This window comes from Nicotiana tomentosiformis, chromosome 5 (genome assembly GCF_000390325.3).
Source record: "Nicotiana tomentosiformis chromosome 5, ASM39032v3, whole genome shotgun sequence".
NCBI classification, from domain to species: Eukaryota; Viridiplantae; Streptophyta; class Magnoliopsida; order Solanales; family Solanaceae; genus Nicotiana; species Nicotiana tomentosiformis.
The window spans coordinates 31,634,941-31,656,745 of NC_090816.1; the positions used below are offsets into that span (position 1 = coordinate 31,634,941).

General features: G+C 38.5%; 3 protein-coding genes across 3 annotated transcripts; 2 read left to right on the forward strand and 1 right to left on the reverse strand.

Annotated features, from left to right (window-relative positions):
- Positions 1–5,333: 5,333 nt before the first annotated feature.
- Positions 5,334–6,449, reverse strand: LOC138892120 (uncharacterized). The gene has a single exon (XM_070175815.1). It carries the CDS (start codon positions 6,447–6,449, stop codon positions 5,334–5,336), a length of 1,116 nt encoding a protein of 371 aa, XP_070031916.1.
- Positions 6,450–12,075: 5,626 nt separating this feature from the next.
- On the forward strand, positions 12,076–15,740 carry LOC104110615 (pollen receptor-like kinase 2). The gene is made up of 3 exons (XM_009620143.4): positions 12,076–13,006; positions 13,518–14,138; positions 14,987–15,740. The coding sequence occupies exons 1-3, from the start codon at positions 12,205–12,207 to the stop codon at positions 15,661–15,663; spliced, it is 2,100 nt and encodes a 699-aa protein (XP_009618438.1). The 5' UTR covers positions 12,076–12,204; the 3' UTR covers positions 15,664–15,740.
- A 2,855-nt stretch (positions 15,741–18,595) lies between these two features.
- Positions 18,596–20,943, forward strand: LOC104110621 (uncharacterized). The gene has a single exon (XM_009620146.4). It carries the CDS (start codon positions 18,875–18,877, stop codon positions 20,396–20,398), a length of 1,524 nt encoding a protein of 507 aa, XP_009618441.1. The 5' UTR covers positions 18,596–18,874; the 3' UTR covers positions 20,399–20,943.
- The last annotated feature ends 862 nt before the right edge of the window (positions 20,944–21,805 follow it).

Consider the following 21,805-nt stretch of genomic DNA (forward strand, 5'->3'; position numbering starts at 1 on the left):
GAATTTCCAAATGAGTCAGTGATTGAATGGAAGGGGGATAATGTGGTGCCAAAGGGTATGTTTATTTCTTACCTTAAGGTCACGAAGATGATTAACATGGGGTGTATCTACCATTTGGTCCGGGTTACGGACACTGATGCTGAGGCACCTACATTTGATTTTGTGTTTGTTGTGAATGAATTTCCAGAGGTCTTTCCGGATGAGCTCCCTGGGATCCCACCAGACAGGGAGAATGATTTTGGGATTGATGTGATGCCAGGCATGCAACTTATACCTATTCCACCCTACAGGATGGCACTGGCAGAATTGAAAGAACTAAAAAAACAATTTAAGGATTTATTTGAGAAGGGTTTCATCCGGCCGAGTGTGTCGTCTTGGGGTGCACCAATTCTCTTTGTAAGGAAGAAGGATGGGTCACTAAGAATGTGTATCGACTATCGACAGCTCAACAAGGTCACAATCAAGAATAAGTACCCACTTTCAAGGATAGATAATTTATTTGACCAATTGCAGGGTGCTAAGTACTTCTCCAAAATTGATTTACGATTCGGGTATCACCAATTGAAGATCAGGGAGCAGGATATATCGAAAACAATTTTTAGAACCCGATATAGGCACTTTGAATTTTTGGTGATGTTGTTTGGGCTAACGAATACCCCGGCGGCATTCATGGATCTTATGGATCGAGTCTTCAAGCCTTTTCTTGACTCCTTTTTGATAGTGCTCATTGACGATATCCTTGTATATTCACAAAGTCGAGAGGACCATGTTGATCATATCAGGGTAGTTCTGCAAACCCTATATCAACACAAGTTATATACAAAATTTTCAAAGTGTGAATTTTGGCTTGAATCTGTCACATTCTTAGGTCATGTCATCTCTAGTAAAGGAATTAAGTTTGATCATCAGAAGATTACAGCTGTGAAGAATTGGTCGAGGCCTACAACTCCAACAGAGATTCACAGTTTCTTAGGCTTAGTTGGGTATTACAGAAAGTTTGTGGAGGGGTTCTCTACTCTTGCCTCTCCGTTGACTAAATTGACGCAGAAGGCAACTAAGTTCCAATGGTCCGATGCTTGTGAAAGGAGCGTCTAGGAGTTGAAAGCAAGATTGACTACGGTACCGGTGTTGACCCTACCAGAGGGTACAGATGAGTTTGTAGTATATTGTGATGCTTCGAGAATCGCACTTGGGTATGAATTGATGCAACATGGCAAGGTGATCGCTTATGCTTCAAAGAAACTCAAAATCATGAGAAGAACTATCTCACGCATGACTTAGAACTTGTGGCGATGGTATTTGCATTGAAAATTTGGCATCATTATTTACATGGGGTCCATATGGATATATTCACGGACCATAAGAGCCTTCAATATATTTTCAAGCAGAAGAAATTGAATCTGAGGCAAAGAAGATGGCTTGAGTTACTCAAGGACTACGACATTAATATTCTATATCATCCGGGGAAGGCTAATGTTATGGCGGATGCTCTTAGCAGGAATTCTAGGGGTAGTTTAGCACACTTGGAGGCATATCAAAGGCCATTGGCTAAGTAAGTTCACCGATTGGCTAGTTTGGGAGTTCGTTTTGCGGACTCTAGTGAGGGGGTGATTGTGCAAAATAGGGCTGAATCATCACTTGTTGTGGAAGTCAAGGAGAAGCAATACAACGATCCATTGTTAGCATAATTGAAAGAAGGGATTCATATACATAAGACCATGGCCTTTATTCTTGGCATGGGTGATGGTACAGTAAGGTACCAAGGGCGTCTATGTGCTCCAAATGTAGATGGTCTCCGGGAGAGAATCATGACTGAGGCTCACACTTCTAGGTATTTTGTGCACCTGGGCTCTACAAAATTGTATCATGATATTAAGGAAGTATATTGATGGAATGATATGAAGAGGAATGTAGCGGACTTTGTGGAGAGATGTCCAAATTGTCAGCAAGTGAAGGCCGAACACCAAAGGCCCGGTGGGTTGGCACAAAACATAGAAATTCCAATGTGGAAGTGGGAAATGATTAATATGGACTTTGTGGTAGGACTAGTCTGCACTTCTTGTAAGTTTGATTCAATTTGGGTGATTGTGTATCGACTCACGAAATCAGCACACTTCTTGCCTGTTAAGGCTACCGACACAGCGGAACAGTATACTCAGTTGTATATCAAAGAAATAGTCAGGTTGTGTGGCACTCCAGTTTCTATCATTTCTGATCAGGGGGTACAGTTCACGTCTAATTTTTGGAAGAACTTTCAGCAAAGTTTAGGTACTCGGGTAAATCTTAATACAACCTTTTATCCACAGACCGACGGGCAGGTAGAGCGGACTATTTAGAAGCTTGAGGATATGTTGCGTGCTTGTGTTTTTGACTTCAAAGGTAGCTTGGATGATCATTTTCCACTTATAGAATTTGACTACAACAATAGTTATCATGCTAGCATTCAAATGGCAATGTTCGAGGCTTTATATGGTAGGAGATGTAGATCTCCCGTTGGGTGGTTCGTGATTGGGGAAGCAGAGTTGATAAGACCGGACCTCATGCACCAGGCTATGGAGAAGGTTAAGATCATTAAGGAGCAGTTGAAAACTGCTCAGAGTCATCAGAAGTCCTATTCGGATGTTAGTCATAGGGATTTGGAGTTTAAAGAAGATGATTGAGTATTCTTGAAGGTTTCCCCCATGAAGGGTGTAATGTGATTTGGTAAGAAATGGAAATTGAGTCTGAGGTATGTCCGACCATACAGAATCATTCAGAGAATTGGTGAGGTGGCGTACAAGCTTGAGATACCACTTGAGATGTCATTAGTGCACCCAGTATTTCATGTGTCTATGTTGAAGAAAGTAGTTGGAGACCCGACACTCATTGTTCTAGTTGAGACTATTGAGGTTAATGAGGAATTGACTTATGAAGAGATTCTAGTTCTATTATTGAACAGCAAGTCCGTAAGTTGAGAAACAAAGAAATTGCATCCGTGAAAGTGTTATGGCGAAACCAGCAGGTTGAAGAAGCCACATGGGAGGCCGAGAAAGAGATGAAGAAGAAGTACCCTTATTTGTTTGAATAGCTATGTAATCGTTCTATGAAATTGTTCTCTATGAATTACGTATCATTTGTACAGCTTATGCTAAGGGTGTTCCTTTTCTGGTAATATATTTCTTATGAGGTCATAGTTGGTGTTGTTTTAATGTTATATTGCGTCATCAGATTATGTATATGTTGTTAGGATTGGTTTCTGGGATTCTCTGACAGGTGGATAGGCCCAGTTACAGGGGAGACTCTGGCAAAATATTTGGAAATTTAGGGAGTTAGCCAAATTTTGAAACTGCTGGTATTTGTGAATTAACAGTTAGGCCACATTGGATGCTAATAACGGATTTTGACCCTCATTCAGGCCTCTGATGCTCGTACTTCACCAGTTGGTTGTTCAAACACTGTGCCACAAACTCTACTATATCTTTCTTTATTCTTCTCCACCAATAGTGTTGCCTCAAATCCTGATACATCTTGGCGGCACCCGGATGAATGGAGTACCGCGAACTGTGGGCGTCCTCAAGAATCAACTCACACAACCCATCCATATTGGGCACACAAACCCGACCTTGCATCTGCAGCATCCCATCATCTCCAATATAAACCACCTAGGCATTACTGTATTGCACCGTGTCCTTAAATACAAGCAAATGGGGGTCTTCATACTAATGCACTCTGATGCGCTCATACAAAGAACACTGAGAAACCACGCAAGCAAAAACCCGGCTAGGCTCCGAAATATCTAACCTCACGAACTAATCTGCCAAAGCCTGAATATCCAATGCTAGCAGTCTCTCACCAACTAGAATATATGCAAGGCTACCCATATTTACAGCCTTTCTACTCAGGGCATCGACCACCACATTGGCCTTCTTTGGATGATACAAAATGGTGATATTACAGTCTTTTAACAACTCTAACCACCTCCGCTACCTCAAGTTTATATCCTTTTGATTAAACAAGTGATGTAGACTCTGATGATCTGTGAAGACACGCCGTAGAGGTAGTGCCTCCAAATCTTCAATGCGTGAACAATGACGGCCAACTCTAAATCATGAATGGGGTAGTTCTTCACATTGGGCTTCAACTGAAGAGAAGCATAAGCGATTACCCTAACCTCCCACATCAAGACACACCCGATACCAATCCGTGAAGCATCATAATAAACTATATATGAACTCGATGCTTACGGAAAAACTAGAATTGGAGTTATGGTCAATGCAGTATTGATCTTCTGAAAGCTCTCCTCACACTCATTAGACCACCTGAATGGGCCACCTTTCTGAGTCAATCTACTTAATGGTGCAGCAATGGATGAGAAACCCTCCACAAAATAGCGATAATGACCTGCCAAATCAAGAAAGCTCTGAATCTCAGTAGCTGGAGATGGTCTAGGCCAACTCTGAATTGCCTCAATATTTTTTGGATCCACCTTGATCCTCTCACTAGACACCACGTGACCCAAGAATGCCACCTAATCAAGCCAAAACTCACACTTGGAGAATTTAGCATATAGCTTCTTCTCCCTCAAAGTCTGAAGTAAAATCCTCATATGCTTCTCATGATCCTCCTGGTTGCGTGAGTACACCAATATATCATTAATGAATACTATGATAAAAGAATCAAGATATGGCTGGAACACATTGTTCATCAAGTGCATAAAGGATGTTGGGGCATTGGTCAGTTCAAAAGACATCACCAACAACTCGTAGGGACCATAGCAGGTCACGAATGGTGTCTTTAGAATATCAGAATCCCGAATCTTCAACTGATGATATCCTGACCTCAAATCAATCTTCAAAAATACTCTAGCACCCTGAAGCTGGTCAAATAAGTTATCAATATGTGGTAGTGGGTACTTGTTCTTAATTGTAACTTTGTTCAACTTTTTTGTAATCAATACACATCTGCATAGTACCATTCTTATTCTTCACAAATTGAACCGACGCATCCCGAGGCGACACACTGGGCCGGATGAAACCCTTTATCAAGCAATTCTTGAAGATATTCCTTTAACTCTTTCAATTCTGCTAGTGCCATGCGATACGATGGAATTGATATAGGCTGAGTGTCTGACACCAGATCAATAGCAAAATCAATGTCCTTATACGGTGGCATGCCCGACAGATCAGCAGGAAACAAATCTGTAAAGTCTCTCACTACCAGAACAAACTCAATGGTAGAAGTATCAGCACTAACATCCCTCATAGAGTCCAAATATGACAGACATCCCTTCTCAACCATTTGTTGAGCCTTCAAATGTGAAATCACTCTACTGGGACATAATCCTGGGAACCTCTTCACTTAACCCTAGGCAACCTAGGCATCGCCAAGGTCACGAACTTGGCGAGACAATCCAGAATAGCATGACATGGAGACAACCAATCCATGCCTAAAATCACTTCCAAATCAACCATGATAAGCAGTAAAAGATCAACTCTCGTCTCTAATCCCCCAATAGCCGCCACACACGACCGATATACACGGTCCACAACAATAGAATTACCCATAGGCATAGATACATGAATAGGCGTAACTAAAGAATCACAGGGCGTATCCAAATAACGAGCAAAGTACGATGACACATATAAATAAGTGGAACGAGGATCAAATAATACTGAAGCATCCATGTGGCATACTGAAACAATACATGTGATCACAACGCGGAAGCAACTTCCTCTGGATGAGCGGGAAAAGCATAGCATCGAGCATGACCACCACTTATCTGACCTCCCATTTCTGGGGTGACCTCGACCTGCACGACCTCCACCCCAAGCTGGCTGAGCGGGTGGTGTAGCAACTGGTGCAAGGATCAAAGACTGGCCTTCCTGTTGCACTGGACCTCTATAGTAATGGGGACAATACTTCCTCACATGCCCCAACTCTCCACAGTCGCAACTACCTCGAGCTGGAAATGACGGTGGGCCCTGAATCGGACCCCGAGAACTAGAATAACCACTGGAAGAACCCGGTACCGATGAACCCTGAACTGATGGAGCACGGTACGAGCTTTGAGCTGGAAGTGCACTAAAAGATGACTGACTCGTACGAGTATTATATGAATCATGGCTAACTAATGCACCACGATGAATTGGATGAGTCATCTGAGCGGTCCTATAAGGACAGCCTCTGTTGTGTTGGGACTGACCTCCAAATGAAGTACCACTGAAACCACCTGAACCACGGGGCCTCTTGCCCTCCCACTCTTCGCGCTCAAGCCTGCGAATCGACTCCAAGCGCCTGGCAATCTCGACTACCTGGTCAAACCTAGCATCTTTATCGGCCTCTTGAGCCAGACTGTTATGTAAACCATAGTTGAGGCCATCAATGAACCTTCTGATCCTTTCCCTCTCAATGGGAACTAACCTTATAGTATGATGAGCCAAATCCGCAAATCTCATCTCATACTGAGTCATAGTCATATCCCTCTAGCGTAGCTACTCAAAATTTATACGCAGTTTCTCTCTCCGAGTCTGTGGGACAAACTTCTCGAAAAAATATAATAGAGAACTTATGTCATGTGAGTGGCACTACGCCAACTGGCCTGCTCAACTCATAGGCCTGCCACCATCTATAGGCTCTATCAACTGAAAAGTGGTAAATGAGGTCTCTAAAATACCCATTGTGTGAATAATTCGCTGACACCAGTCTAGAAAGTCCTGAGCATCCTCTGACTCCTCCCCGCAGAACTCTGGAGGCTTAAGCCTCCTGAACTGCTCCAATCTCTTCTGCTCCTCATCACTCATAGGTGGGCCAACCTTGGTTCGAGCAGCAGCAAATGGCTGGGCTGGTAGTACCCCCGGAGTCTGGAGTCCCTGAGCTAGCTACTCTAGAGTACGGGCGATGGGAGTCTTGGCACCTCCCCAAGCCTGTGAAATAGTTGGTGCAGCAGAAATCAAAACTTTCTGAGCCAGAATCGTGCGCACAGTCAAAATTTGGGCTAAGACCTCCAGAAGGCCAGGAATAACAATGGGCACTATTAGTGCCTGAGATGGTCCCACCAGCTCACCAGTATTTGGTACCTTCTCCTCAGCTGGAGTAACTGGTGGCTCTATAGATGTTTCTGTGACTGTAGTACGAGCCATGTCTCGACCTCTACCGCATTCTCGGCCTCTCGCGGCCCGAATTGGTGGTACTGGTGGTCGTCCGCCTGATCCAGTTGTACGTGTCCTTACCATATGTGAGAGAATAAAACCGTCAAGGTTCAAACTTCAGAAATAACAAATTTGCATGATAAGATTGCAAGAAAGTAAAGTTTCTTAATAGTTCGGTAGCCTCTCGAAGTTTAGTACAGACATCTCTGTACCAATCCGTAAGACTCTACTAAACTTACTCGTGACTCGTGAGAGCTAAGAAACCTAGTGCTTTAATACCAACTTGTCACGACCCAAACTCACTAGTCATGATGGCACCTAACCCCAACCTGTTAGATAAACAAACAGTCATATAATAACAATAAAATCGAATAAACATGGTCTGATAACTCAACAAAGAAAAAATAATATGAAATATCTGAGAATATAACCATAAAACTACTAAACATATCCCCAATATCAGGTGTCAACGAGTACATGAGCATAACTGAATAACAAGATACAAACAAAATCCTGTAATACAATTGTCTGAACAATCGAATAGTAAAGATAGAGATAACTGAAAGAAAACTTCAAGGACTGTGGACGATATAGTAGCTACCCCGTAGTCTCCCAAACGCTGGCAACAACTCAAGTCTTGAAATCACCTCGGACCAGATGTACCTAGATCTGCACAAGTAGTGCAGAGTGTAGTATGAGTACAATTGATCCCATGTACTCAAAAAGTAACAACACTAACCTTGGGCTGAAATCAGCGACGAGCTTAGAACTGTAGTCAAATGCCAATGGCATTAACCGGTAACAGTTCAGAATCTAAAGAAAAAATATAGAAATAAGTAGCTCAATGATATCATGTTCAGTTTGTTCATATTTTAGAAATTTAGACATGTTTTCAAGTATAACGGTTAAAGCCCCAATAAGGATAAATTATTTAACAACTAGCATGTGGGAGGTATATTTTATGCCTACATGTCAAGTATACATGTCAATCAACAATATCACGGTGGATCCATCAATACTCACATTTAGCATTGTTTAAGTGCTTGGCATAACTGTCCATCATCAAAGCAAGTATATAAAATATTGTGCCTCCGCCTATTGCTGGCATCTCAAACTCCAGAGGAGCGAATCCTTCCCAAGCACTAATCATAATCATTTAGCCCAATAGTGAGGTCGGGTGCACTCGTCGCTCCAAAACAATAACACTTAGCCTAATATGGGCCTGGCGTACGTGTCACCTCAATATCAATACCAAACCGACTCCACGGCCCAAACTCAGTCATTTACCGTCCATGTCTCTAATAAACACATCTCAAATTGCTCAGTTTAACAGTGTTACACATAAGAGGGATCAACAACATGTCAGGAATCAAATAAGAAGTTCTGATACAGAGATATCATACACGGATATGGCATCATGGCTGAGAACATGCGTACAAATAAACCATATAGCGCTGAGACAACAAGAATAGCCCTATAAATTCTCAAACAAATAGCACTTAGCCTAGACATGATATCTAACATGAATCACAATTCAGATGATTAAACAAGTTGGGAAAACACATAGATAACAAGATATGATAGCAAAACAAGCCCAGTAATAGCCTAAAGGCCTCCCTGGACCATAAACACACTGGTGCACGCACATACGCCTGTCACCTAGCGCGTACGTCACCCCAATATCTTTCATATGACATAGTTCTCAAGGTTAAATACCCTCAAATCCAAGTTTAGATGTGTTGCTTATCTCAAAACGCGTAAATCAATACTCCAAGAAGCATTTCCCACGTGCATCGGCCGCCAAACGACTCGAATCCAGTCACAAACAACTCAATATCAACAAATAATGTCGTAGGAAACAATTTCAAATAATAAAGTTTCGATTTTTATCAAAATCAAAAAGTCAACCTCGAGCCCGCACCCCGGAACCCGATCAAACTCGCAAATTACGAACACCTATTCAATAATGAGTTCAACGATACCAATTTTATCCAATTCCGACCTCGATTCGACCTTCAAATCCTTAATTTTTACTTTAGGAAGTTCTTACAAAAATCCCTCATTTTTTCACTTTAATTCACTAAACGAATATGGAATCATGAAATAACAACAAGTTCGAGTCAAAAACACTTACCCCGATCAAAATTTTGTAAATTCCCTCCAAAATCCATCAAATTCGAGCTCCACAACTCAAAATATGTTAAAATGAACCAAACCCCTGAAATAGAGTACTATATAGCTTGACCAGGTACTACACATTGCGAATGCGGGACCCTCGTCGCATTCGCAAAGATCAAAATTGATCTTCCCAGAAAATGGCCTTCGCATTCGCGTCTTCCACCTCGCGAACGCGATGAAGCAAAAGTCCAAGCCTTCGCGAATGCGTCCTAGACCTCGCTAGCGCGTAGGCTAATATCCCTCCCAGCACCTAGCTGCTTCGCGAATGCGAAATATCCCTCGCGAATGTGAAGAAGGGCGACTGCCCAGCCTCCATAACCCTTCGCGAACGCGAAGAAAGAAACCAGAACTGAGGCATCAGCAGCCCAAAAATACAGTGGAATGGTCTGTAGCACATCCGAATCACACCCGAGACTTCCGGGACCCCGTTCAAATATACGACCAAGTCCCAAAGCATTATATGAACTCGCTCGAAGCCTCAAATCACATCAAATAATACCAAAACTACGAATCTCACATCAATTCAGGCCTAATGAACTAATGAACATCCAACTTCTAAAACTAATGTCGAACCATATTAAATCAACTCTGAATGACCTCAAATTTTGCATGCAAGTTCCAAATGACACAACAAACCTATTCCAACTCCCGAAAGTAAAATTCGAACCCGGTATCAACAAAATCAACTCTTGGTCAAACCTCTCAACCTTTCAAAGCTTCAACATTCCAATTTTTGCCAAAAAGCCTCAAACCAACCAACGGACCTCCAAATCAATATCCGGACATACGCCTAAGTCCAAAATTACTGTACGAAGCTATCGAAACTATCAAAACTCTCTTCTAACTTAAGATTCCAACCTTGGGACTTAGTGTCCCAATTTACTTTGAATCATCTCCGGAATAAAACCAACCATATCGGGAAGTCATATAATCACAAATGAACATAGAAGAAATAATAAATAGGGAAATATGGCTACAATACACAAAACAACCGGCATGGTCATTACAATAAACATACATGAACCCTGGTTTGCTAAAGGTGACCCTTTCCACCTCATTGGGGGAAAATATTTCGATCATATTCCAGTCACAATCTTCCTTCACGACGGGAATGCTAACAGGGCGAATCGAAGAAGGATACTTACAGATAGGCCAATTTTTGTCATTATGGGGGTTGATAATTTCCTTTTGGACTTGAACATTTGATTGTAAGTTAAGGTGAAGAGTTATGATGGTGTTAACGGTAGGAGGCTTGGATTCAACATCGACTTCCTTTGTTCTGTTCTTTTTGGGGCCACCACCGATGATAATGCTAGAGTTTCCGGGGACAGAAGAAGTAGGAGACATAGTTGTTGAAAATTTGGATAAGAAGATTTTACTGATAAAGTGGGGTTTTGGAGTTGAATTCTGAGAAAATTCGATGAGGATGGATTTGTAAAAGTGAAAGAGAAAAGTGAAAGGTAGTGGAGAAGTTTATAGGCAACAGAATTCACAGTCATGATTACCTTGAAAACTGGCAAAAATATTTGTTGAATCATGGAATAACACGTGTTAGGTTCATTAAATGCAAAGAGATGTTCGTCCTTTCAAGTGTCAGAAACCATTCAGAGACTTACCCGCTAAGGAAAGTAGTTTTATCTACTTTCCGGCAATACCAAAGTGTTGTCATCGAAAAGTAAGGGGATTATCTATATAGGGTAAAATTGATTAATGCCAGGTGAACGCTCTACGAGTTGACACGTGGAACTGAAGACCGATATGATATGAGTCAATAGGTGGTACCGGATATAAACATGTGACTGGTGTTGAATAAATTTCAAAGGCATTGGAACCAAGAACAAATATTTGAAAGGAAGACGTCGGTTGAAAAAGATAACATTTAATGAGCAGTCGTTATAAAAAATCTCTTTGTTAATGATCAATTGTTATGTAGCCATCAAGTGGGGTTTTATTCTCATTAAATGAGAGTTTGATTTGAGGATCTTGTCTCCCTGAATAAAGCTATAAATAGGAGAATTTGTATTCATAGTTGGACACGAAACATTCTGTACGCACAAGCTAAATTTATTCTTATTCTATCAATCTACTTTCTTTATTTTGCACTTGATATTGTTCTTACCATTGCTTCTGGAGAAGCTAAGTCCATAAGTAGGCTTGTATTTTTTTTAAATTTATTTTGATAATATTATTTATGTTATTATTTTTCTATATTCTTGAATCAAATTAATTCACGTGTCTATAAATCACGCTACAAATTTAACTGCATCGCTTTACGGGTAAACAATATCATGATTTGCTTCTATCTTCTCAAGACAAAATCATAGGCGGATCCAAGATTTAAACTCAATGAGTTCAACCTTTATATTTGTTAGCATTGAATGCATTATATTTTTAAATCTATGAGTTCATATATATCTACTATTTCTTACAATATTAGTAGATATTTATACATAAATTTATACTCCGCACCGAAAATTATGGGTTCAATCGAACCCATCACTTTAATACTACATACGCCCCTGAACACTATATATTCGAGAAGCTGTAAGATAGGAAAAGAAATAAAAGTATAATAAATCTTTGTCCTCATTTAATATTAATTCGAGCTAGTGGCACATATTTGTTGGCATGGCTTGGGCTCGATCTCTAGGTAGAATTTGGAGGCAATGGAGTGTTTAAAATTATATTAGAGTTCAAAGGCAGAGCGTAGTTTTCTGAAATAAGCCAAGACCATAGAAGACATTGTCAACTTGAGCTCCCAACTTCCCATTTGTCCATTTCTCCAACCTCACTCTTATCACCTCTCAAACTCTCTCTCTCTCTCTCCCCCTTTGAGCTTCCCATGCATTCCCACACAATTAATCCCATTCCCTTGAGATAATGTTGAAACTTTTTTTGCATGCCCAGCTTACAGCGTAAGCCATATTATTATTTCTCATTTGTAGCAGCCCTTTGTAAGGGCGCGCACCCACAAGTGTGCGCACCCCCACTCCTAGTCTATGCAATGTCGGCGGCTTACCGTTACAGCAATCACAACCGCCATCATCATCCGCGCCACCGCCTTCTCCTCCTTGCCGTGTTGCTCGCGGCGGCTGTTGTCTCCGCCTCCTCGGGAAGTTCGGAAGCGGAGATTCTCTTAAGGTTCAGTAAGTCCTTGTCGAAAAATGACGCATTTTCCAATTGGAATCCCAACGTACCACCTTGCGATCAAAAGACCGATAACAACAATTGGGAAAATGTCATTTGCGAAAACGGTTTCGTTTTCGGTTTGCGGTTGGAGGATAAGGGATTAAGTGGTACAATCGATGTGGACGCTCTTAAGGAATTGGCCAATTTCAGAACCATTAGTCTCATTAACAATAATTTCGAAGGCCCTTTGCCAATTTTGAGTCAACTTGCGGGATTGAAAACTGCTTATTTTTCAAACAACAAATTCTCTGGCCAAATTGACAATAGTGTTTTTGAAGGGATGCATTGGTTAAAGAAGCTTCATATTGCTAACAATCAATTCACAGGAAAAGTACCCTCCATTTTAGGTCAATTGCCTAAGCTTACGGAATTGATGCTAGAAAATAACAAATTTGAAGGACAATTACCTGATTTTAATCAAGAGAGGATTATGGATATGAACTTCTCGAACAATTCTCTTGTGGGTCCAATTCCTCGTGGCCTTTCTAGTCTCAAACCTTCATCATTTGAAGGTAATATTTTATTTTTTTTTGTACATTGCGAAAACTTACATACACCTGATATTTACCAAACGAACAAAATGTGTGATAATGTGTCGATTAAATAAACTTACATCATCTAGCTAACAATGGTTAATTAACATGTAGTCTTACTTTAAAATGAATCTTAAGCTTAAATTATTTCGTCTGAATGCAAACTCAAGGTGTCTAATTTTCGTAAGTCCCAATACGTGACTGTCTTGTTCCTTCCTCTATTTTCTTAATTAAACTGCCATAATTTTAGGTCCTTATGCTATAGGTATTTATGATTTATGTCCTTCACTTCTCTTAAAATGCTAGAAAAATTAATGCATGTTTTACATCTCATGAACTTGTACCCAACAAATTCCTCTGATGAGTTAAATTAGAAAATATGCTCTCATTTTCATCCAAATAATGTTCTGATCAAGATTATAATATCTTGGTTAAAGATATGTGCGTGAAATTATATTTGATTCTCCTTTTTATTTCTTTAATAAAATAGGTAATGATCTTTGTGATGGGCCATTATCCAAATGTACAAGTGAACCAAAGATAGCACTTTGGACAATTATATTGGTGGTTATCGCAGTGGCAGCAGCTATAGCTGCAATTATTGTTGTTATCGTCATCCTTCGCCAACGCAAGCAGACGCCTGAAACGGAAGCAAGATCAGGCGCAGCTAATAATTCACCTGGGGGCGCCACTCACCAGAAGGCGCCCTCGGCAGATTTAGATAAGATGGAACAGGGCCAAGTAGTGGCTCCTGACCGTTCTCCGGAGGGTGGAAAGAGACCTGAACAAGCTCAGAAACTTCTATTTTTAAAGGATGATATGGAGAAATTTGACTTGCCAGATTTGTTGAAGGCATCAGCTGAAATATTGGGAAGTGGAGTATTTGGATCAACTTATAAAGCTGCACTTAGCACTGGACCTGTTATGGTTGTCAAAAGGTTTAGGCAAATGAATAATGTAGGCAAGGAAGATTTTCATGAACATATGAGAAGGCTAGGCAGGTTAAGTCATAAGAACTTGCTTCCTGTTGTCGCTTTCTATTATAGGAAGGAGGAAAAGCTTTTGGTCTCCGAATATGTCAACAATGTCAGCCTTGCAGTTCATCTTCATGGTACGTACTCTATGCTTATATTATTTTTGCACTTTTTAAAGATCAATGTTAACATGTCAAAAATTGAGCCGTCCAAACACATTTTTAATTTCATATCAAATTTCACCCAAATCAGTTTTTTTTTTTTTTTATATTTGGGATATTATGTCCAAAGGGGTCCTAAGATATCCTCACCTGAACCTCTGGAGTATTGAAATTTGAGCCTTGATTAGTTGGTCTCTGTAAATTTACCTTTAAGCTAAGGTAGGTCTGGACATGAATCTACAGAGGAATCGCTTTTTCACGCTTATACCGAATTGGCGTCTCATCCAAAAAAATTAATCTTTAAAAAAAATACATTTATTTACTTAATTGTATTTGGTCTCCGAATATGTCAACAATGTCAGCCTCACAGTTCATCTTCATGGTACGTATTTTATGCATATACTATTATTTTTGCACGTTTTAAAGATCCTATGATAACAAATAATTAAGAAATCCTCACTTGAACTTGGAGATTGATATTTGAGCCTGGATTAGTTGGTCGCTACAAATTTTACCTCTAGCGAAGGTAGGTCAGGCCATGAATTTGTTAACCGATTCAAGCCTATCCCAAATTGGCCATTGTAATATGTTGAATTATATGATCGTCTCATCCTAATCTTTTAGAACTATCAATCTACGATTCATCCTTCATATATGATTCTGATTCTTTTTCATTAGCTATGAACGTGAAAATTCTTTCTCTAATATTTTGTTAAATCATGTTACCATTTAATCTAAAACCTTATACTTTTAGAAAAAAAATACATTTATATATTTATTTAATTATGTCGTCGTCAACATATATTTATGTGAATTTTTATCAGGAAATAAATCCCGTGGGCAGCCAAACCTAGATTGGCCAGCTCGGTTAAAAATAGTGAAGGGAGTAGCCAAAGGACTTTTATACCTCTACAGCGAGCTTCCAAGCTTGACAGCACCCCACGGTCACCTCAAATCCTCCAACGTTCTACTAAACGAATCCTACGAGCCGTTACTCACAGACTACGCCTTACTACCAGTTGTGAACCTAGAACATGCTCAAGAACACATGATCGCATACAAATCACCAGAGTTCAAGCACACCGGCCGAATCACACGTAAAACTGACGTATGGACACTCGGAGTTTTAATACTTGAGATCCTAACGGGGAAATTCCCGTCCAATTTCTTGCAACAAGGAAAAGGAAGTGACACGGATTTGGCAACTTGGGTACGTTCTGTTGTTAACGAGGATCCGTCAAACGTAGAGGTATTCGAAAAGGACATGAGAGGAACAAAGAATTCCGAGGCGGAAATGACGAAGCTATTGAAGATAGGATTGAGTTGTTGTGAGCTTGATATGGATAAGAGGTTTGATATGAAGGAAGCAATGGAAAGAATTGAGGAAGTAAAAGAGAGAGAAGGGGATGATGATTTTTACTCTTCTTATGCAAGTGAAGCTGATATGCGTTCTTCTAGAGGATTATCTGATGACTTTTCTCAAGTCTCATTGAACATTTGAAGTGTACGTTAAGGCATTTTAATTTGTTCAACTCATAATCATCGTAATGGAATTGGACTTTATTTTGTTTTGATGCATGGTTGGGGGTATAAGGTTGATTTTTTATGGTTGGGGATAGCTATATAGCCACTGAACAAAATAAATAATATTTTTTTAAAAAAAAGTGATAGAAAAAGTACTTTCACTTTTTTTTTTCCTCCAATTGTTTTCCTTATCAACAGAAAAAGAAAAAGGAAACATTTTATAAAAGAAAATATTTTCCAAAACTCTTATTAACCTTCCCCACCCTATTCCCCACCCTCACCAACACACCCCACATCCACTCATCTAATCCCACCCTATGCCTACCCACCCCACCCTCTCTCTAGAAAAAGCTTTTATTTTTTCGAATTTTAGTTTTTTTTTCGTCATCACCCACCCTACTAACCCTCGTAATTTCAAATTTCTGTTTTTGTCATTTTTCTGCACCATTCATCCTGCACAAAAAAAAAATTACTTTTTATTTTATAATTTTAAATTTTTATTTTTTCGTTTTTCTGCACCCCCACCCCCCTCCCGCACAGAAAAAACTTTATTTTTTGTAATTTCAGATTTCTGTTTTTTGTTTTTCTGCACCTCCTCCCCCTCCCCCTCCCGGTAAAAAAATATTTTTTTTTTATATATTTTCAGTTTTAGTTTTTTCATCTTTTGATTTACATGTTCGAAATTTTACAAGTTCCAAAGTTATGAGTTCGGAGGTTTATGTGTTTGGAAGTTTACGCGTACCAAACACCGGAAAATGAATAAGATTACTACTTATTTTCCAAAAAAATATTTTCTTAAAAAATATTTTTCACGGAAAACATTTTTCGTTATACCAAACACACCCTAAACTTCTACCCAGTAACCAGATACTAAGGTCAGCAAAATAGGAGAATGGGAGAGTAGTTGAATGAGTAGAGGCACTAAACTGGGGCTTCATGTCCAGCCAGTGTAGTGCGAATTAGCTAGTTTGCTGTGTTTTCGTTTTTTGAGCTGTATATATTCTCAATTTTGGTTAATAAAATTCTTTATTTACCAACCAAAAAAAAAAAAGCAAAAGTCATAGACTTTTAAAACTTTTAGACTAGATCGGGTAAAAAGAAATTACACAATGAAGCTCTGAAAAGTTTCCAGTCAAACTGACTTTGTTTTTAACCAAAAGAGTGTGTACACTAAAAATACTGAAAGAAAGAATCAAAACCGCGAATGTCAAAGATATTTCGAACACCTTTCAGCTACATTTTTCAGTTATGTTAATTAGAGGGTTCAAAATTTAATATATTTATATTTTCCAGAAAACACCTTTCAGAAAAAAAATATTTTACTTATATACAATATAGTTTTTTAACGAAGGATGTTCTACGGACTAACCCGACATTATAGCCCAAAACAGTATGGGAAAGTAGATGGCTGGACTTGAATGAGATCTGCAGAAAGATTAACTGAGATTACGTTTAGCAAGAAAACTTGAGATTTACAATTTGCAAAAAATATTACGTAATAGACTTATCTTGATGTCAATATTTTTGACAAATCAGTACTCCGAAGAGGCGAAACAGAAGTAGAAGATCAGTATCCCCAAATTTATTCCTGTTAGTGCGTTCCAAAAAGAATGATACATTTGTACAATTAAAAATAATTCAATTTTAAACTTTTCATTTTACTCATTTTATCCTTAATGAGAAACTTTTATAATCACACAAATGTCATGATCTTACGGAGCTTTTACCTTTTAAGTTGATAAGACCACAAGTTTCAAAAAAAAAAAAAAATCTTTCTTAAACTTCGTACTGAATCAAACTACCTCGTTTAAATAAGAAAGAAAAGAGTATTATTTTCAGCAACGAATTTGGGAAGAAGAGTATTCTGCCCGTTGATTTCAATGTATAGTAAAGGGCCCTAGTGAAGAGTAGACTGACAGTGTAGTAACTCAATTTTCTAGGGACAGCACCTGCTACTCCTAAATATGCGGGGAGTATCTCTTTTTCTCCGCGGAATATGTAGGGAGTTCTTTTTTTACTTAGTTCTTGCAATAAAGTTAGTACTTAATAAAATAAAGAAATGAATCTCATATCCAAAAATCATGTTTAATCCTATCGCATTTGTTCAACTTATTCAATTACGTTTTTGCTTGTGGTTGATAAGAATGATAAATAAAACTAAAATTGCAAATATGTTACTCCCTTTATCTCAAATTATCTGTTGTGTTTCTCTTTTATACGTCCCTTAAGAAACATTAATTGGGAAAGGGATTAAATTATTTTACCCTTATTTATGTCTTAAATAAAATCTCTCTTCATTGAATATTTATTCTATTTATGTATTATCTCCATCTTCAAGAATAATTATTACTAAAGGTAAAAAATATAAAAAAAAAATTAATTTTATCTTGAACTTCTAATATAACAAATAATTTGAGACAACTATTTTTAGTAACCACGACTGATATTATAAGACGGAGGGAGTAAACAAATAGTATTCTCGATATCCTATTTTATGTAGTACACTTTCTTTTTTTCCAAAACTGATGACACCTTTTATATTTAGAAACACTTCTGATTTTAAACTTTTAATTTACTCTCACCGAGATGATGTATAACTATACAAATGTTTAATTAAAACTTGTTTTAGATCACAAATTTTAAAATATTATTTTTTCTTAAACTCGTCCAACCAAATAAAATGAGACGTAAAGACTGAAAACTAAAAAAGAAAAAGAAAAAAAAAAAGACACACTAACTAAAATATTATTTTTGTATTTTTTTTAATCTTTTATGTCTTTCAATTTTCTTAACAAAACCACTTAACCCAAATTAGGAGCGCGGTGCATGGAGTATTTTATCAAAGAGAAGAAACATTACACATTGAGGAATGCACAATTCCCCATATGGAGAAATCTGCGCAGGTCAAAATCCATTAATCAATAAGGTCAACTTAAATAGAGGATTTCTAGATATCTGCGACTGCGAGTATTAATTTAGTATATATTTTGAACTAACTCACAATCATGTGCAACTCCGTGTTAGATCTGAAACAAAGATATAAACTTAATATTAAAAAATCTCATTTCCGAAAATCATGCTTGATCTATTGATGATACTTTAATTTCTTCTTGCTTCCTACTATACGCCACGATTATATATCCTTTAGTACTCCACCTTCTTCTTCTTCTTCTTGATATTAAACTGTTATGGCAAAACATCAAACCACTTTTTCCACTAGTTTCCGATCTTCTAGCTGCATTCTTGTTTTTCTCTCGGCCTTATCATCCATTCCTCTCCTCTACTGGTCTTATTTCATTGGCTATGGCTATTGTCATAGTGTCCAGATGACAGTACTAAACCATGTCCAAATGAACAAAGAAAACGTACCAATTAATCTCCTTAAATACCCAAAAGCTTGGAACAATCTCGTCTACTCATCAAAACCACCTCAAAGACTCCTTAAAGTTGCTCTCTTTGTCAAGAAATGGCCAGCAAAAAATCAGGCAGGAGGAATGGAGCGACATGCACTAACACTCTATCTCGCCTTAGCCAAACGTGGGCACGAGATTCATATTTTCACAATGTCGTCTTCATCCTCCACCAGCTCATCGTCATCTTTTAATATGAGCAATCTCCATTTTCACTTCTCGAGACCTATGGGTTCTGGATCTCTGGACCAAATTGTTGCTTGGAAGCAATTTCTAACAGAAAGCGCAACTGCATCAAGGCCGTTTGATGTGATTCATACGGAGAGTGTAGGGCTCAGGCTTACTAGACCAAATAACTTGAATAATCTTGCGGTTAGCTGGCATGGAATTGCTTATGAGACCATACATTCTGATATTATACAGGAACTCGTGCGAAATCCTGAAGATTCACAATCATCTTCATTTAATGGTAAAATGATGAAGGTTGTTGAAGAGGTAAAGTTTTTCCAATATTATGCTCACCACGTCGCCACGAGTGATCATGTAGGCGATGTACTTAAAAGGATCTATATGATCCCAGAAGAACGCGTGCATATCATTCTAAATGGTGTCAATGAGGAGATATTCAAGCCTGATATTTCAAAGGGCAATGATTTTAGGTTAGAACTTGGTATCAGAGCAGATAAATCGAGGTCGTCCATAATCCTAGGGTTAGCTGGGAGGCTGGTTAAAGACAAAGGACACCCTTTAATGTTTGAAGCCTTAAAACAAATTTTCAAGGAGAACTCAACATTCAGGGATAGTGTCATTGTTCTAATTGCTGGAAATGGTCCGTGGGCTGATCGATACAAAGAGCTCGGATCAAATTTGATGGTTTTGGGACCACTGGAAAGAGAACGACTGGCAGGCTTCTATAATGCTATAGATATATTTGTACACCCGACTTTAAGAGCACAAGGTTTGGATCAAGTTCCGTTGGAAGCAAATCTAGTTGGTAAGCCTGTGATGGCAACAAAACTGGCAAGCTTTACTGGTTCTATCATTGTTAGCAAAGAGATGGGGTATACATTTGCACCTACAGTTGGGGAATTGAAGAAAGCGTTGTATGAGGTTTGGGAGGACGGAAAAGAAATTCTGCAGCAGAAAGGGAGAATTGCTAGGGAGAGGGGTTTGAAGTTGTTTACTGCTACCAAAATGGCTGCTGCATATGAAAGGCTATTTCTTTGTATCTCAACTACTGATGATAGAAAACAAGCAGAGAACCATGATGAAAACTATTGTATCTACCAACCGACCTCATGATCGGATACATCAAACCATACTAATTTACTATAGTTAAGTCATAAATTAAGGTGAGAATGCGGATGAAGTATGATTTAGTGCTATTTGAAGACATGTGTCATGCATTCATTGAATTGATGTTAACATCGAGCTCAGCTCATTTTGATTAACTAGGCAAGTTAAAAGGAAACTGAATTGCTTGTATTGATCAACTTTCTATTCCTAATAATGGTTTTAGTTAGATGTAACCGGGCAGCATTATTATAGCAGGTTTCTGTACTATCTATTATTTCTAGAACTAGAGTTTTGATCGTCCGGCCAAAACCCATTGGTACAAATCTTTTCCTGTCAAATGAAGCCCATAATATATATTTCTACAGAATATTCCAACTAAAGTTCCAATATAACAAAAGGTAAGTCTCCCTTTTCTCAATGAGTAAAACCATTTTCTATAGAAAATATTTTCCTCCGTGGTAAACGCACTCTACCATATTCACGGCAATATTACTTCGATAACCAGAAACTCCTTTAATTTTCTTTATCTTTTTCTCCTTTTTTTCTTGGTTAATTTTTTCAAAAAGGAAAGAAAAATACAACATTATATATGTTTAATACTATCTTCCTTTATATTATCTTTTACAAAGTAGTAGTAATTAAAAATAATTGTTTCACAAACACCCCTTAGCTGCCCTCCTAAGCTAGCCTTGGTATTTTCAAATTAATTTATTATCCTTTTGTCACATATTTTGCAGAAACAATTTTTAAAAGAGTTCAAATTTTACACTTCGAGAGTGTATAATAAGTACTCATACGCTTTCCAAGTAATCGGCACATGTTAGCATAAATATTTAAGAAACTCAAAGTGCAAATCGATGGTGATGCCAATTGGCTTGAAGACTTCACTAAGACTATTAGCAAACTGCAAATGTGTGATGATATAACTTCTCTCATGAGTCAGTGGACAGCAATAAAATATTAGTATATAAATAAATAAAAAAGAGATGTACGGATATGTTTATTGTAATTTACCATTAAATATTTTAGTGAACTATATGGCATATAATAGTAACATTTCTGGATCTTGCAAATTCTCACGTATTTTCGATTTTATGCTACAAAATTTTTGAGGTGTTGCGTCGAGTTGGGGAGGTTGCTTATGAGCTTGCCTTGCCTCCCAGTCTAGCAGGAATTCATCCGGTATTCCACGTTTCTATGCTCCGGAAGTATCACGGCGATCCGTCTCATGTGTTGGATTTCAGCTTAGTCCAGTTGGACAGGGATCTATCTTATGTTGAGGAGCCAGTGGCTATTTTGGACAGGCAGGTCAGAAAGCTAAGATCAAAGAACATTGCTTCCGTAAAGGTTTATTGGAGGGGAACCTTTTAACTTGGAAAATAAAATCAACAATCCCGCAAACTATTTCTCATT